This window comes from Peromyscus eremicus, chromosome 4 (genome assembly GCF_949786415.1).
Source record: "Peromyscus eremicus chromosome 4, PerEre_H2_v1, whole genome shotgun sequence".
Taxonomy (NCBI): Eukaryota; Metazoa; Chordata; class Mammalia; order Rodentia; family Cricetidae; genus Peromyscus; species Peromyscus eremicus.
The window spans coordinates 57,779,401-57,797,977 of record NC_081419.1 but is presented as its reverse complement, the minus strand read 5'-3'; the positions used below and the strand labels follow the sequence as shown (position 1 = coordinate 57,797,977).

Here is an 18,577-nt window from a genome sequence, read left to right as displayed (position 1 = left end):
CTATGTCAACTAGCAAGAGAATTACTCGGTAAAATAACAAGTCACCAAATGTTGATCTGGGCTTACAAACCCCACTGGGCAGCCTTCCAGAACCCTCCCTCTCAGGCACACGACATCACCACTATCTATCCACAAGCTGCCTGCATCTTCACTGGGACCCTTTAAGACTAAACATCACATCTGTTTAGTTTCTGCATTTTCACTATTATGCAATACTGATTTGGATTTGCATGTACACTTTCAAAGCTCTCTCTGACATCAAAATCTTAGGCTTGAGGTAAAAACAGTTGCAGATAAAGTGTCATCTGGGAAACGACAGTCTGGCCTGAGGGGCCCCACAGCACACAGTTCTACAACCAACTTTTGGTTTGTGAAGCACACAAGAAAGTCAACACAAAGACGAGTTTCTGTAGTTATGAATCTGTTAGCAGCCTTCCTCCTCTCTCCGTTTTACACACTTTCTGGAGCTTTTCTTCCTGGCTCTTTACTTAACAAGTGGTCTCAGGGGCTCTTTGACCTACCTCTTCCATCTCGAAGGAGTCTTTCTGCTGTGTCATTATATTTCTTATGAACGGGATCGCCAGTGGTGCACAGGGCTCTTTGTCACTCGTGGACGCGTGGGCATTTCTCAGCTCACAGTGCCTAGACATGCTGACATCACAACCTAAGTCAGATTCCGGAACAGCAGGCTTCTGGAGCAGTTGATTCTCCAGACTTGGAGTTTCTTTGCTTTGTTCGCTTTCCTTCTTGTGGCTGATGTTCCTGTCTGCTTCCTCAGAGAGTCTGTCGGCATCAACACTGTCTGTGATGGTCGACAAACTTCCTGAGACTTCTTCTGTAACTGTAGCCAGTGTAGAAGAGGACTCCTTCTTCTTCATAACCTTCTGCAACTTGGGGTCATTCTTGCTGCCGCTGTCCTCAGCCAGCGAAATGCTTAGACTCTTTCCTTTCTCACCAGCGGGGGAAGGACTCCCTTCTTTCTCTGTCTTATCAACACATAAGTTCAGTTTGGATAGTGTTTTCATCAGACGGTTGGCAGTGTTGCTTCGAGTCAGGGGAGGAGGGGAATCTGTTGCCTCCTTGGTGGAGGTCACTGAGGACATACTTCCAATTCTCTGCAGGGGTGTCCCAGAGACTTGGGAATATAAAGAAGAGAACGCATTGGCCACAGTAGTAAGCACCTCAATTTGACGGAAACGGCCTACAAAAAAAAAAAGAGAAAGAAATTATATGCTTCTGGTATATGTACCTATAGTAAACAAATTCTATGCTCATATTATAGGTACATACAGTAAACACATGCTGTTTAGAATTCTAGTAACTGAATTTAGATCCCAAATATTATGAAATCATTTTTCTAAGTGAACATTTAATCTCTACATTCAAAGAATAAGAAAGAAGATTTTTATTGTGAACATTAGAATTTATACTCTAAAAAAATTAGAAATAAGCACAAAAAAATGATGATAGTACTGAACATGAGAGAACTAGCTATTGATCCCTAGTTATGATTTATTGTTTGGTCATGAGCTCCATTAAGACTCTTCCAAATGCTGTCCTAAGAAAACACAGCAGCATATATTTTACACTGATCCATAGACAACCTTGGAGGAATCCTGTTTTTAAACACCACTTAACAGAGAAAAAAGCAGAGATGGGTGAAAAGAACCCACCTGGCCAAGGTATTTTAGATTTACAGAAAAGGACCTGAAATAGACTGATTTTTCATTTAAAATGAACAAACCTCTCCCCCCACTTCTTTTTTCTTGAACAAATGCAATTTAGAGATAAATAAAAGGTTCTGCAAATAAATTATGATGAGTTAATGGGGATGGAGGGATGGAATAATCTCTATAAATAGGATAATTAACTCAGAATGAGTAAAAGAGCTATTCTATTATTAACCTTATTTTTAAAATGTCAGGTGCTAAAACAAAGATCATCTGACCTAGAGGCTAAATTTTTAAAACAATGCACTAACATCAAAAGCCTTACTTGTCAAAGCATAATTTGGGTTCTCTACTTCCATCCGTTGCATTTGCGCACTCAAAAATACTTTAATGTCTATGCCTCTGGCAAAGGATGAGGAATTAAAAAACCTGGAAGGAATTTTAGAAGCAATATCTGGTTCATCTCGTCCAAATCCAAGATTATACAGAATTTCTTCAGGATCTTCTTCATAAAGCTCCAGCAGTTCTGAAACACTACAACGAATGAAGACGAACAGAAAGATGTAACATGAGCTTGTAGTCCACAGCACATTGTCACAAACCCCACAGTTCCAGCTTCATTCCCTCAGTTTCTGTTCTTTACACCAATATCTGTTCCAATATCTTCCAATACTGTGCACTCCCTTAGAAAGGACAGAGAGGTGCATGTTCTCAGGGTGCCAGTGCTGGAAAAACAGAAACTAAAGTCCCAACACCTAATCCCTAAGAAACAAAACAGACCCTCTAAGGGATTCCTCACCTTATTTTCTTGGTCATTTTAAAGGGATTCTTCAGTAAAGCAATCCAGTTAAAACAAACCAAGCATGGTAAGGAAAGAACAGACTGAAGGGAAGATGGAAAGGAAAAACATCTGAGGAAGTTGGTATAGCTTCGGTACTGAGGAGCCAGCTGTGAAACATAAGCTTGGCAGACATTTTTTGTCTTAGAAGAGGCGACTATCTTAGAAGAAGCAATGAAGGAGACAAAGGGGTCAGAAAGCAGGGGAGGAGCCTCCTGCTCTCTCTTCCCATATCCACTCAGGAAGGAGGAAGAATAAGGTGAGGAGGATATAGGTTACATAAAGGGAAACTCGTGCTCTCGATCTGCTGGGCATTCAACATTACCATACCCTCTCACTCCAGTGATAATCCACGCTTTCTGGGGCTCGATAAGGGACTAAGAACATTAGAGAGGGAACTGGTAAGGAGGATGCCTGCTTCAAAGAAATGTGCCTAGGTCATGATACAATAATTTGTACTGCAATTTAAAAACTGGTTCCACAGGCCCACGTAGTTGATTTAACAAACATTTTAGATTGGTTTAACATGCTGAAAACAAATTTAGCCTTAAACATCAAGCTTCTAATTAGGGAGGTTTATGCTGATTTCTATGTCAGAGTTACTCAAGGCTCTCACAGAGAGGGGAGTTTTGGTTCTTTCCAAGTAGAAGTTACCCCAATATGGAGTTTCTCTTTCCAGATGCTCACATAACTTTAATCAATCATTACTAGATTCCAGCACTGTTGTGAACATAGCTACTGCTTTTTATTTGCTTAGTTACAGGTGTTGTTGAAACACTTTGGGTTCCCTTTGATTCATATACTCTTCAGCATCAAATCAGAGAGTGGAAGGTGATAGGTCCCTTTAACACCATGTAAGCGCAGTCTCACCAGAACTCACCTTGACACTGTACCACTGCTTTTCCCAGACCCAGTAGAATTCATACTTCTCCCTTTCTGATGAAACTGTAGTCTTCTCTCTTTGGCCAAGATATTGTTGCTGTAAATATAGTAAGATACTTTCAAACTTGATTCTCTATAATCCTTTTCTCTTTTAGAAAGAAGCAGAACCAAACAGGTACATACCAGTTTTCCACTTGAGCACCAGGTTCATGGAGGTGATTGGCTACAAATGAAAAATGAATAAACGGAGGGCACAGTCGTTAGAAGGACAATGGCACAATTATGGAGAAGATAGGTTATCTACATTGTCACAGTTGACTTGTTCAATGTCCACTATTGAAACTCCTGTACAGAGAGGCAAGAACTGGACCAGCAGCTTTGGCAGGTTGCTTGTTCTTTCTGGCAATGCAAAACTACTCCTATTTGAGTGTTTAAAAATAAAAAGATTTATAAATAATCGATTAAATTTCTGGATCAGGCTGAAAAGTAATAAGGAAGACAAATAGCATATGCTGGTGTATGAAGTACTATCAAATTTCAAAGTTGTCAACCAAGAATATCTTAAAAGCAAATGTGACTGGGCACCATTAAGTAGAACCATAATATGCACATATTTCTTATGTGTTTTTAAAGTTAGTGCCAGCCTTCAGGACAACATGAAATGCTCTATACCTTTCGATATAACATCTCCTTTAAAAAAAACATCTTCTCAACTTTATCCTAGATTAACAAGGTCAAAGCAAATAGAAGCCAATGTTTAGAATTTTATCATACTTACAGAAAAATAAAACAAGTGAGTTTAATAACAAAAATGTCCACTTCAGCAGTTAACTTTTTCATTTCTGATGTACATAATGGTGAGAATTTTTTTTTTTGCTTCTTTGTACATCCTACCGATAGTATTGTTTGATATCATGACCCAGGCAACTATGAAAGGCATCAAAAGCTGCTTACAAGGTTGCGGACAAGCATCTTAATAAGGTGCTGATGGGATTTCTAAGGGCACTAACTTGAAAGAAGGAAGTTAAAGTTTTTATTTTTTCTTGAAAAATGCATTGACAGAGATAATGAAAATATTCGTATTCTAAACTTTCTGAATGTTCTAATGTTCTCAGTAAGTAACTTAGCTTACAAATGGAGTTAAAGTAGCAAAGGATCAAGGAGACCAAATTCAGTGGATAAATTCACTCTTCATAAGCTTCTACTTTTTAAGCATTTATCAAAAATCTTTAGTTCTTTGTAAGAGTTACCAGTAACCTATTCTAACTAATGAAATAAAATAAAATCAATTTGGATTCGAGCATGGTGGCTCATACTCGCAATCCCAGCACCAAAGAGGCAAGAGCCAAACAACCATGAATTTGAGGTCAGCCTGAGGCTACACGGGGAATTCAAGGCCACTATGCCTACACAGTGCAAGATCTGTCTCAAAACAAAGTCAAAGCCCTACCTTTCATAATAACAAAAAAATCGTTTTAAAAAGAGAAACCTAACTTTATATACTGGGAAGCTTTATTAGGAACCAACAAAGAATTTAACAACATGCTTTTGCAGTACTGAAGCACCCTGAAATAGGCACCAGCATAATGATCTAACTTCTAACTCTATTTGGTCTTTGTGTTTTATCTTTAACTGTCAGGAAGAAGAGTGAAAATATAAGGAGAAAGACAAACCACAGCTGTAAGTGTGACATGGGTCCACTTCCCCAAACTAAAACTAAGCTTCCACTTAGTTTTCTCCTGCATAAATATTTAAGCTCCTGTCCCTCTTTGGGACAGTTTTCCTCTCATTTATGTCACCATAGTTTTGTCACCAACAGTTCCTCTAAGCATTTACGTCAGGCGAGATATAGCTATGGTATTTCAGAGGTGTCCAGGAAAGAAAATCCTACAAGTTAGAACAGTGAAAGTGACCCATTGTCAAGACCGTTAAGTGGTCGGAGAGCTCTGGATCTGATAGTCTTTACTACATTTCTTAAGATAAACAAAACTACAGAAAGATACAGTTCCTCAACAAACAGACCTTCAGCTCCCAGCGACAAGTCATCTTCGAAGCTTCCTCCATTTCTCACAAGCACACCTAGAGCAAAGTGTGAAAATTAAGAATTCATACTGTCATGCTCTGCTCTTCCCCATTCTCCATTATTGTACAAAGCCGTTAATTAAACAAGTCGACCAAGACCAAGCAAAATATTTTACAAACCACAGGAAAATATCTCAAACCTGAATACACTCAAAAGCTATTAAGATTGTCATTTCAAGAAGAAGCAAACAAGTCTTTTCTCTGTTGTATAGAAATGACATATGTGGCCAGGTAAAACTTCCAGAATTCAGGGGTTATACTTTATATTTCTTATGCCTCTGAAGATATTTGATTAGACAAAATACTTTACCGAAGAGTTCCATAGAAAGCCAGGTCCTGAAGCAATCATTCCTTTTACATCTTCATGTTACATCAGGGTCTCAAGCTTTGTTTTCCCAACACTGTAAACGCTTTTTATTCACCTATGCATTCTTGTTGTACTTTGAACTCGAGAATTTTGTCTTGCACAGGTGTTAAAATTTCAGGTGTGGCAATTTCAGTTAAAGAGCAAAGAAATGCTACACTAAAGTTAACCTTGTTCACTCATTATGAATTTTATTTATATTTACATATCATAGTCTATATTTAATCAGCCTTTATAATATCTAACTGGGCAATAAGAATATAAGTACGACATTGTGAAGCGCTTTGGGAAACACAGTTACTTAATGTTACTATTCTTTTATGGCTTATGACAATATTTTCCCTTTGGCTTCTAGCTCAGAACGGCGCATTTTATAAACAGGAGCCTCACTTGTGTAATTCACACACACAGTTTCACCTAAAGGACTAAAGAAGATTCTCAGCTCTGAAAAAAAGCGAACTTCCTCTTACCCTTCAGTGCTCCACTGCTCTGCTCATCCAGTGAGGCTCCCAAAGGGGTGCTGCAATCACAGAAACACAGAAGCCTCAGTCTTCTGGAAACCCATCTGGGGAACTGTCACTGCACAGCTTCACTTCAGGGTTAGAGCTAAGCAAGCATCTTAATCAACTTAGCGCTCCTCCCCAAACACCAGGAATGTGAGTGCCTTACATAAGTAAGTCGTCCTTCTAAGCAAATACGTGTTGTCAAGTCAGGTCACCAGCAGTGACTTAATCACAGGTCTGCTCGGCAGTAATTAAAAGCAGGAATGGCGATCGCACATGATATAAATTGTTATTTTCTTTGCAAAAACGGGGGGGGGGGGGTTGGAATATAATGACAAAAGGCTAAGGAATTGTTTCACTCAATCCCTTCTGCCGAAACAAACCAAAACCAAACAACCAAACAAGCAAGAAAACAAAAACAACAGGATTAGAAGAAAACAAAATTTCAGTGGTAAGCAACTTCATTTAGTAACACAAACAGTTACAGGAGTTGGGAAATACGCTCAAGGGTTCCTTATTCTTTCTTACCTGTCGATGGAGCTGGCAGTCCAGACTACTACCTAAGCAGCTGCTCTTTCCCTCAACAAAAGCCTTTCTCATAAACACAGAGAAGCCTGAGAGTCACTTTCTGCTTTTAAACTTAAGAAAAAAAAAAATGACACATTTTCATCACTCAACTTTGGAAAGTCCTCAACTCAGCCTGGGAGTCAGAGTGAAGGATCAGCCAATGCTGGCTGATTCTCTCCTCTTTTTGTAGTTCAAGCACAAATGTCTCAGAATTGGTTTTCAATTAAGAGATGCCTTTACTTGTCTTAGTGTTGTGACTTGAGTCACAGGAACGTTCTTTGACTCTGGAGGCTCTATTCTGTGATACAAACTTTAGTTTTCAGTGACAGTTCCCACTGTTAACAGTCTATCTCAGAAGTGGGATCTACCCTGGAAGCCATCTGTTTAAAGAGATGCTACTGAAAGCCGACTAAAAGTGCAAGCAAATCCATAAACAAGGCAGTTCTTTGAAAAGTGGTGTTTTTGAGATGTAGAAGGATCATGAGCAAGTACCATATGGGAACAGATAAAACTTTTAATTCTAAGGTTTTGCATACATTTCAATGACGCTCAAATTTATGTCATTAAGAAACTGTTTTTTTCTCCTGATGGCTCTTTTCTTAGTTGGGCCCAAACACTGTATTTCTGTGTCCACAGCTGCCTGTGCTGTTCTGCAAATGAGGCAGAATGGAACTGGCCTCCTTCTTCAAAAGCACGTTCTCTACTCCTCACTACCCTCCTCCAAATCCCATCAGAATCTTTACTGCTTCCTAGACGTAGCTTTCGTCAATTTGGTTGGTGAAAAAAGAAATAGTTCTCAGAATGAATAAAGACTCCATCAGAGAAGGGAAAGTATGACATCTTCACTCAGGATATGAACAGCAATGGGAAAACAGAGCATTGCAAGGAAGGAAAATACTGTCCTTCAAATCATTTGCAAATAATATACAAAACACATTAACACTCAACTCTGAGAAGGACCCCACATTGCTATTAAAAAACACAGTTGCAAATATCGTAGCAGTCAAATCTACAACAGACTAGCCCACATTAAAAGATTCCGTGTTCCAACTTTCCCAGGCACAAATGAATACTGCTTGTGTATTGAATAGGGGTGACTATCGGAACAACAAGAAGTCTATGAGAGGAGGGACAGAAGGCTCCAGAAGCTGTGCACATTAAGTTTAGCAATGAAACTTCTGGAATTTTCTGGACTGAACTTGTGTCCTGGTCAATGTCAGCATTCTCCTACTTGCATTTACCTGAAAGATGTATTTATTTCCTGTCTACTTGATACGATTCCTTCTACAATCCCAATTCCCATATATCATTTTTAAAATGTGATTTTTCTTTTCTTCTTACATTAAAAAAAATTCATTAGACCTGTTTTAAGGATAAGCGAAAAGTGTATCCAGGAATGGATTTTAAATCCAGACCAAGATGTAAACTTTAAAGACTTGAACAAAAGCAAGGATAGACTACCCTCTTCATTCCTCAATGGAGAAATCTCAAAGATACTGCTTTGTAAGTTCTCTCATAACACATTTTGAAGATGCACATTTAAAATTTCAACCTTTCAATTTCACACCATTCTGATGCCAAACCCCTGGCACACTACTGTGCTTTGTAAAGGTCATATTCTTGTAATTCAGAAATCAAAGGGGTAAACTAAGCTGGTTGTTAACCTAAATATGTCTTGAAGCAATGTATTTGCCTCTGTGCATCTTTAAAAGGAATGTGTATACATTCCATAATATTTCAGAGACCTCCATGACACCACTAACAAAAGTAAAAAAAAAAAAAAATTCCCCAGTCAACAATCAGTATGGCTCCAATTACTCAAGTCACTAAAACAGAGACAGCCAATATTCTATCTGTCTTTAGGGGACCAACATTAATACCATATATAAGAATCACCTTCCAAAATAAAAAACAACGAAATAATCCCTAGGGCAAATATAACTTGAAAAAGCAATAGTATGCCCAGCAGCAAACACCAACAAAAGTTTAAAAGCTATAGTCTTTACACAGATTTTTTCAAAGAGCAAATAAACTGGAAAAAGATAAAAGTGAAACACACTTCGCCATAGTCAGATTTACTTGCAATACAACCCACCCTCTGTATTTTATCAAACATTTTTGTGCCGGTTGCCAAAGCATGTAACATAGACTCATGCAGTCTGAATGCCTTCAAAGCCCCATTTCCTTCTTTGAATTCCAATGCCATCTGACAAACCCGTGTCCAAGGAGTTAAACTCCAAGGACCAAGTTGGCTAGTTTTAATAGCTCCCCAGAGAGACTCAAGGCACACAACCCAAATTAAAGCCCGGTTAGTGTAGTTAAGTAAATTAAATTCGTCTAAAACACGTTTGAAAGGAAAATGATTCCGTGCCAGATATGCAGATGCCAAAATAAAAACATCCTACGAAACATCAGAATTCTTTCAAGAAATGCCACGACCAGCCAAAGTAGCATCACCATGACCTGTTTTAGCTTCTGATCTGATGCTGACATCATACTCGGGCTGCTAAACTTTACAGTTCTAACTGTAAAGTTAACTCAGTCACAAATAATCAGAGGCCACAACACTTCCAGTTCTAATCGCTTCAAGAAGGAAGCTATCGGCCGGCTCACTTTCCGGTTTCTAGCTTACAGCCGCCACGGGACCCAGAGACACTGCCGATTCCCTCGCTTCTCCCCAGACAACCCGAGCAGGACTCACCGGCAGTCTTTGAGCCATATTGCGATCTTCTCGTTGGGCACGTTTCCTGCGGAGCAGAGCGAAAGGACAGCCCGTTAGGGACCCCCAAAAGTACTCAGAGGCTGTGCCATCCTGACACTCCTTTGCAGGAGAATCCGCCGGGGGCAACCGGCAGCCTCGGGGAGTCTTCCGGGCGCCCGACCCAGGGGAGACAGCCCGCAGCCAGGTGCACATGCTGGCGCTAGAGCGCCGATCACGCGCGCGTTTAAAGGTCGGGGGGCGTCCGGTCCCCGCGCCCGGTGGCACGGAGCACGCCACCTCCCCGCCCGCACGCCCCGGCGCACCGACCTCGCCCCGCGGCCGCCGGCAGCTTCGCTCCGGGGAGGTCCTCCTCGTCGTCCTCGTCCTCGTCCTGCGTCGTAGCCTCTGTGGACAGATCCTCCGTCTCCGACGCCTGCCAGGAGCTGCGGCACTTGGCCCAGGCCTTCCTCCTGCGACTCGCCACTTGCCACTCCAGTTCCTCCTCCGCCTCTGCCGACGCCGTCAGGGGTCGGTTCATGGCCGCACCGGGGGCTCCGCGGGCCCAGCCCGAGCCTGAGCGGGACACGGCGGCGGCTGCGGGGACCCCCGCCGCTGCTGTCAGCGCCCAGCCGGGCAGGGGGCCCGGGGTGGGGGGGGAGCGGGAGCGGGCGCCGCAGGAGGAGGGGACAGGGAGGGAGGGAGGGAAGGAAGGGAGGGAGGGGCGGAGGGCCGGCGCTTCACGTGAACCCGGCCTGGCGCGGCGCAGGAGCGCGAGTGGCTCCGGCAAGCGCGGTAGGCGCCGAGCGCCAGGCCGGCCCGACCCCGCCCACTCCAAGACCCCGCCCCGCCCCCTGCCTAGCCACGCCCCCACCAGACCTAGTCCAGCCCCTCGTAGCTGTGCGCCCCGCCCACGAAGGAGGTCACGCCCCCTTCCGGTGGCTGTCTTGCTGGGAGCAGAAGAGGCGAGTCCTGGCGGGGCTTGGCCTGACAGGCCCGGAGCCGAACCGCCCCTTTCGCGGTTGGCTCAGGAAAGAGCCAGATTTGTTTGTTTGTTTGCTTGTAGCTTTTCCTTCTCTCAGCTCCTCGCTCATCCAGAAATAGAGGTAAAGTGCCCAGGCCAAGTCTCATAAAACGCCCCCGCGTGCGAACAAGTGACTGGGCTCCTGAGACCTATTCTTTGAGGCGTTGCTTCAGTGTGGGATGCCTGAGGGGTTGGGCAAGGATGAAAGAAGCCGGAGATTGTAGTGTCCAAGTGTAAAAGCTTCCCCTGGTGCTGCTTGCACGCTTGAGGAACGTGCGTCCTGGCTCTGCGATTTGTGAACTGGGCTGAGAGAGAATGGACATACCACACGGAAGCTGCTGACAGGAAAAAAAAAAAAAATGACCTGGAAAATGGAGAGATAGCTAACTGCTTGGATTTGGGGCTAGGAGATGCGACAAGAAGCAGTTAGTGCCAAGGTTCTGAAGTAGCTTTTAAATAACCTTCGGCATCCCCGTTTAACATGTTTTTATCCCTGATGAGAAAAAAAAAAAGATTCAAATTCTATCCAGAATGAGACAAAATGTGACATATCAAGCAATGAACATCCTCTGTCATGTTATTTCTAAGCTATCTACACTTAATATAGGTTTCCGGTATTTTATTGTGAATGGCTGAACTCTGAAAACAAAGTTAGATGCTTGTTTTGGTCTTACCTTTACGAAAAAGAACACTTTTACATAATTAAAATTTTAAGGAAGAAATTTTCTACTTGAAATAGATATTTACAGTTAATAAAATTTCAATTTAAATGTGCTTTAGTAAGCAAGGGAAATAATTTTTGGAAACTTGTTCTTGAGGTGTAACGGTATCTAGTTTTCTGTGCATGCACTTTTAAAAGAGCACCTTGACCTTCTTGTCTTTGTTCTTCCCTATCTTCTTTCTAGCATGATCTGTTAGTTCCCAATACATCATTATTTATTGTTGGAAACAACAACTCCTCCTGGTTTATCAATATCCCCAAGATCGAAGCCAAAATCCAGTCTGGCTTCCCAGAGCCATCACAGTATTATCCCCTTCACTTATGGTGAAACATCAAGGGAGTTAGAAGGATGTTTCTAGCATCTCAGTGGCTTGATCTTTCACTATTAAAGAATCTCTTAGTTCTTAATATGTCTTAGACTTTCAGGAGCTCCATATTAAGGGTGAAGCTAACTCTTTAGTATCCTTCCAAAGCAGCTGCCTGTGGAAAGATGAGACAGGTGAAAAGGAGGTGCCCGGAGAACTGTTGGTGGGGTTGGTCAAATGCTGCAGAGTGTACTACCTCATAGTTTTATCCAGGACCTTGTTGGATCTTGTCCCATCCATCTGCTGTCCCCGGCTTCCGTTCTGTCATAACCATGTACTATTGCTGGCTCTTTTTCCTTGACTTTTAATTCATTCCTATTCTGCCTAATACCTGAATGGACAGACCAGCTGATCCAGAATTTCTTCACTGTTGTTCCACCAATCATGATCATAACCCTTTAACAGTTCCTTGATATGACAGAATGTACACACCATTTATTGGGGTACTGAATTATGCAGCAAATAATAGGACTGGATCCAGACAATATGTTTAGTTTACCAGCCACATTGTAAACATGAGAGATTATGGAACAGATTTTAATATCATTCTTGTACTCCTAATACAATACTTATTCTACATGGAATACTGACTGCTTGAAGTAAGTTGTCTATTTGTAATTGTTCTTTTTCAAAGGAGACAAATTAGGGATATGTTTGTTTTGTGTTTTTTCACCAATGCATAATATTTTTAATTAGTTTTGTTTGCGTTTTTAGAGAGCAAAGAATTATTGGAAAAGGGAATAATGAAGTATAGCTTATATTTGCAAGTCATTCAACCACAATCAAAGAAAAAAGGGAGTAAACCAGGAAGTATAATTAGAATAAAGTATAGCAATTATTGAATCTGCAGTAGCAGAAATATTTTATTTTACATTGCAAAACTTAATGGAGAGTGATAAAAGTATATTTCCTTGAGAAGAACATCTATCAGACAGCATTTGTGTGGTCAACTCTGAGGTTATTTTTAATGCCCAAAGTATTTGATTTATTCAATAATATATGCTAAACCTGAGGTAAGTTAAGGCATTGGTTGTTTTCCAAGCAAGTACCCTAGGCTAGACCAGTTGCAAAATCTGCATTGCTTAAAAATATTGTCTAGGTCATTGATGCTTCTGAAGAAGAGAAATACAGTTATATTAATATGGACAATGTCAATAGACAATATAGAGTGGAAAGGGGAAGGTCTTTGGTATCAGACTAAAGTTGAATGTTTTCCTTCTCTCTGGATATCACTTGGTTCATATGTGAAATTGCAATCATAAATACCTTCCCAAGTTAATGTGAGGGTTACACAAAATTAAGTAGATGTTCACTAGGGCTATTGCAGTTACTATGTTGCAAGAGATAAAAAAATAAGTCAATTTCATATGGAAGAAATTACTCTAATACTAATGAATAGCTTCTATTTCCATTTTATGAAGATATTTTATACATTATAGTAAGTTCAGGATAGAACAAAAAGCATATTGTGGTTAAATAAAATTTTAGGTGGAAAAGCTTCAGTAATAAGAAGTATATGATATCATAAGAAATATATGATATCATGTAAAATTTCTTAACAAAGGCCTCAAATTAGAAAACAAGATTTATTTTGGTGCTAGTTACTTTGAAGCCTTTTGATTCTAGTTAAGATACTGTTTCATTTATATCTATGAAATCAAAATTTTATTCAAAATCTGATCTGAGATGGAAGAATTATGGTTATATCAAATAATTTTTCATTTTTGGTGATAACACTACATACTGTATTACTTTTTCTCCACTTTCTTCTGTTCCAGCTCAATCCCAATATTAAAAGCTTGGGCAATCCTTAAAACATATTTTATGTGAGACTGATGTAGTACATACTGCACAAAGGAGGCACCTTCAAGGTTTATTTAAACAAATGTGACAATTTGGGTTAGCTCAATAATGCTAAAATTCATTTCAGAAGAAGAGCTCGTGGTTCCCTCAACATCTATTAGCATTTCCAGTGATAGCAGTGGGAAAATTCCCAAATAGAATAAAAAAGAATTGAAGGAAAGTGTCATCAATAAGAATAAATTCTTCACCGGGCGGTGGTGGCGCACGCCTTTAATCCCAGCACTCGGGAGGCAGAGCCAGGCGGATCTCTGTGAGTTCGAGGCCAGCCTGGGCTACCAAGTGAGTTCCAGGACAGGTGCAAAGCTACACAGAGAAACCCTGTCTCGAAAAACCAAAAAAAAACAAAAACAAAAACAAAAAAAAAAAGAATAAATTCTTCAGAAATACCCAATGATTTATTTATAAAACAAGTATAATAAAAGAACTCTGCTGAAAGATAGTCTGACTTTGGTCAGTTCTTTGATCTATTCCAGTAAGCTATTATTAGTCATTAAAATATATTTTGTTTTAGTATTTCTAGTTATTGTACATATTTTAGAGAAATAAAATCTTATCAGGTATACAACTCAAGCCTGTTATTAGACTTTCCAGACTAGTTAAAAAAATCAGTAATTATTGGAACTTTCCTTATTGGAACACTAGTATAGCACACAACCATCTGCTAGTTTTATTTTCCTTTTTTTTTTAAATCAAGTACACATCAAAGGGAAAGGTGTAAATACCACTTGAAAACTGCTTTACATATTATTTATTCAACAGGCAAGTCGTATGTTTTCTGATGTTATAAACATTGGAGGCTTGCCAGTTTTATCACTTGCTCTCAGGTCACAATTTCATGTTTATAGAACACTAGATTTACCCTTTCTACAATAAAATTGTAGCCAGCTTCTTTTTTTTCCCCACTGACTCAGTTCTCTACTGTCTCTGAGCAGCAGGTAAGAATGCCATCTAGTCTTCAACCACAATGGAGAAGCAAGATCATGTAACAGAATAAATAAACTTCATTTGGTTTGGTTTGTGAATTCATAAAACAGCTCAAAGGAGGCTTTGGAATCTCCTTACTGGACATATGGGAAAGCCAAAATATTTGTAATTCATCTGTGAAGCCTAGATTCTCAAGTTTGAATTCATCTCTTTTCTTTTTCTTCTCAGTCTTGCCGTAAAATGTTGCTTTTAAAGATCTCCGACATCTCGAATCATGCAAGGTTTTACAGAGGTGTATGGATCTATATCAACTGCTCACTTTATGCCAGTACTTGCTGTAGGTAAGACTTTTTTTTTTTTGCAGTATATCACAAAACAGGATAACGTCTTAAGTTCCCAAGTGTTAACATCGTACTGTAATGTGATCAATTTTTTGATATACATTTTCTTCCTAACTTGTTTATTTCCAAACACTTGTACTTTATATATGATTGCTTTTTCACTAAAACCAGTTTGAACTTAAAAAATTTACTATACATAGATTTAGAATTATGTATTTCTATATAAAACTTTCTTTGTACCTTTTATAAAAATGAGAGAAAACATGTTAGTTCCTGGATATACCACATATCAATCTAGTACTGATATATTTTAAAAGTTTTATGAGGACAGTGTTCATAATGGTTGTTTCACATGTGAGCATGCATGAGCATGTGCACTGAACACACACACACATACACACACACACACACACACACACACATATGCACAATATATTTTTTAAAGAAAATCATTTCTTTAACATTTACCTGATCCTAAATAAATATGAACTATACTAGCTTCTCCCACAACATTTCCTGTCTGTAATCTATTTTCTGCAGCTGGTTCATGCCCACTATAGAACAAACAAAATCTACATTCAGAACAGGACCCTTTACAAGTTCAATAGAGTTATTCTGGGTGAGTCATTGAAAACACAGCACAAAAACTTTCCTCATCCATCAGAAATGCATTTTAAAAATAAAGCCAAAGTGAACAAGGCTTGGCAAGTTTAAGAGTAAAATGGGAAGAAAGTGGAGCTTTTTTCCAGCTACAGACAGGATTTTTGACTATTTCTTAACTTTCAACTTTGCCATTTCCTTTGATCACCTCTAAGTAAAAAGTGTAAAGTCAAACAGGTAAGACATAAAATACTGACACTTAGTTTCAACTAGCACTGTCACAGTGGGTCCCCTGCAGAGTCAGTGCACCTTTGTAGCTCAGAACGGTTTTAAGACTCCTTTGTGTCTTTCTTTACTTCAGATCTATAAGGCACAAATTAAGAATCCGCTTTCTATGGGCCTTTAGACAAATAATTAGAAAGGGGTGTGTGTGTGTGTGTGTGTGTGTGTGTGTGTGTGTGTGTGTGTGTGTGTGGTTTTTTGATACAGAGTTTCTCTGTGTAGCTTTGTGCCTTTCCTGGAACTCCCTCTGTAGTCCAGGCTGGCCTCGAACTCACAGAGATCCGCCTGCCTCTGGCTCCCGAATGCTGGGATTAAAGGCATGCACCACCACTGCCCGGCCAGAAAATTGTATATAAATTTTATATTCATTTCTTTAAAAATCTTTTAAGTAAATCAAGTCCATGGAAGTAAATCCAGCAATGAAGTATTAGAGGAAGTAGAATTATGGAGACAGAAAATAAGCTAGTTCCTAAGAAAGTTTTAAGTTGAATTTGATAATAAACAAGTCTGTATAAGAGTTTCATGAATTTGAGATATTTAAGTATTCAAGATTTATAAGTCACTGTAAATTACTTCCTATTAAACATGTTACTCACCCAGTAGTGTGAAGAAAACTTCCTATTTTCCACAAGGCACGATAGATCACGCAGGTATTCACATCCCATGAGCAAAAAGAAATCCAGAATCTATGGAGATATTATAGGACTTTGGTTTTATTATTTTTAATTATGTGTATATGTGCATGTCTGTGTGTGTGCATATGCATGCAGGTGTCCAAGACAGCAACAATGGTTGGATTCCAGGAGCTGAAGTTATGGGTGTTTGTTTCCCTCCTGACGTGAGCGCTGAGAACTGAACTCTCACCCTTTGCAAGAGCAGCAAGCTCTCTTAACCACCCGCTGAACCATCTCCCCAGCCCCATGGATATAATCTTTAAAAATTACGCTAACTCGGAACTCTTGCTACAGAATTTCATAATTCTTAAGATCCTCTTTAACATGAGTTGACCCAGAATGATTACTGTGAGCTAATTAACGTGTACTGTAGAGGATCCTAAAGTGGGAAATGTCCTATTCACAAAAGTCCTCCCCTGAGTTATAGGAAAAGCCAAGAGACACTGAGTTACATATATATATTGTCCCTGGGCTCTGTTTCCACAAGTCAATGTACAACAGTTGGTAAAGAAATAAAATGTCTATGTTTGAAATTTAATCTGCCCATGGAAATACTAGGATCGAAATAAATAGATATATATGCCTACTCTAGTTAAAAACAAATTGTAGTATTCCATTTCCGCATTTGGAGAACTTCTTTCCTTTCACTTTTCTTTTGGAGTAAGTAATTTTTAAATAATAAAATAAGAACTTATTTTTCTTTTAAAATGTGTCTCTCCTGCCTAGGAATGATTTTGTGTTATTTATTTTTACTTAAATGTAATCTACATATAATGAAAGTTAAGGGGACTTAATATATATTACCATTAAGAAGTAAGAACAACAACAAAAAAGAACTTCCCTATAGTCTGTGTCAAAGGAATGAAAATGTAAAGCAAATTCCTTTGAAATCTCATCTCATTGGGCATGAAAGTTTCTTAAAGCTGTGAGGTAGCATGGTTGGCCTAGATTACATTAGTACAAATAACACAGCTCAATGGCATGTAGCATGTTTATTAGGAGATTGTTATTAAGTAAAAGAATCACAAGATAGAAGTTACCAGACAGGTTATTTTGCTTGATTTTTAAATACTCTTCTGAGTCTGTGACTTTTCTTATAGTTTTTTTTTTTAACAAATCATCTCAGGGTGGTACTTTAAACCCTTCAAACACACCTTATGTGATATCTATTTATAGAAGTTTTAATAGGGCAATTATTTCAATGGACTCTAGGAAATGGCAATGTTAAAAATGAATGGTTTTAACTAGGTACTTGCTTTGTGCCAGTCACTATATTTAGAACTATACTGACACTGGCTCATTTAATAAAACAAACAAACAAACAAACAAACAAACAATCCTACCAGATTCTTTAACTGCTTGATTGTTCTAGTTTTATGGTTAGAAAAGCAGATTTTCTGAGATGTTAGTGTTCCAGACCACACACTAGTACACTGCTTGAGTGGCAGAGTAGTACCAAGGCTTCTCCCTACCATGCTCACACTCAAACTTACCCTCACAACTGCTTCCTGGAACCTGAGCCTGGTTATTAGAGCTCAGCAGCTGTGTGAGCACTGCAGGCCTCTTCACTTACAGCTGGGCAGAGGAGCAGGGGCACTAAAAGCTCATGGACTCCTGGGGAGGGATTTATCAACTCCAACACCTTGGTTTTTCAAAGCAGCAAGACTGAGTTAGAAATATTAGGGAGCCTGCCTAAGGTGAGCAGGTAGTCAGTGACAGAAATATGACAAGAGTCCCGTATCAGCATTTCAGTGTGCTTGCTTGTCTACTTCTCAGGAATTCTACCAGGAAGTTTTAGGCAATAACCTTACTTATCCTAACACTTTAACTTGAACATATCAGGAAATCATACATATCTCTTCTGTTTTTTTTTTTTTTTAAGTTACGGACATTGCCTATAAAATAAATACATTTAGAATCACAGCAACCTCATATACTACACTTGCAGAGGACCTAAGTTCAGTTCCCAGTACCCACATACTGAAGTTCCCACAGTTTGTAACTTTAGCCCCAGGGGGATCCAATGCCTCTGTCCTCTGCAGGCACCAGTACACTCATGAAGCTCATCCCCCAGACAGAAACACAGACATACACATGGTGAAAAATAATGAAGGTGAAAAATAAATAAGTACAAGCTTGAGATATGGATCAGCATCAACTGCTGAACCCTAACTGCTCT

The 18,577-nt window shown here is 39.5% G+C and overlaps 1 protein-coding gene and 1 long non-coding RNA gene across 3 annotated transcripts in view; one reads left to right on the top strand and one right to left on the bottom strand.

Annotated features, from left to right (window-relative positions):
- The window catches only part of Itprid2 (ITPR interacting domain containing 2), a 37,068-nt gene extending 26,840 nt beyond the window's left edge, over positions 1-10,228 (bottom strand). The window contains exons 1-8 of one of the 2 annotated variants that reach the window (XM_059260787.1): positions 9,935-10,228; positions 9,608-9,653; positions 6,307-6,356; positions 5,413-5,469; positions 3,574-3,613; positions 3,389-3,487; positions 1,996-2,204; positions 522-1,201 (exon numbers count right to left, since the gene is read on the bottom strand). In XM_059260787.1, coding sequence (XP_059116770.1) covers positions 522-1,201; positions 1,996-2,204; positions 3,389-3,487; positions 3,574-3,613; positions 5,413-5,469; positions 6,307-6,356; positions 9,608-9,653; positions 9,935-10,145 — 1,392 coding nt within the window. In that variant the 5' untranslated portion in view covers positions 10,146-10,228. The remainder of the gene's footprint in view (positions 1-521; positions 1,202-1,995; positions 2,205-3,388; positions 3,488-3,573; positions 3,614-5,412; positions 5,470-6,306; positions 6,357-9,607; positions 9,654-9,934) is intronic. The other variant, XM_059260786.1, reaches the window with a different exon arrangement.
- A 298-nt stretch (positions 10,229-10,526) lies between these two features.
- On the top strand, positions 10,527-16,976 carry LOC131908144 (uncharacterized). Its single transcript, XR_009378560.1, has 3 exons — positions 10,527-10,710; positions 14,730-14,842; positions 16,495-16,976. It is a non-coding gene; the product is annotated as an uncharacterized LOC131908144 (long non-coding RNA).
- Positions 16,977-18,577: the final 1,601 nt, after the last annotated feature.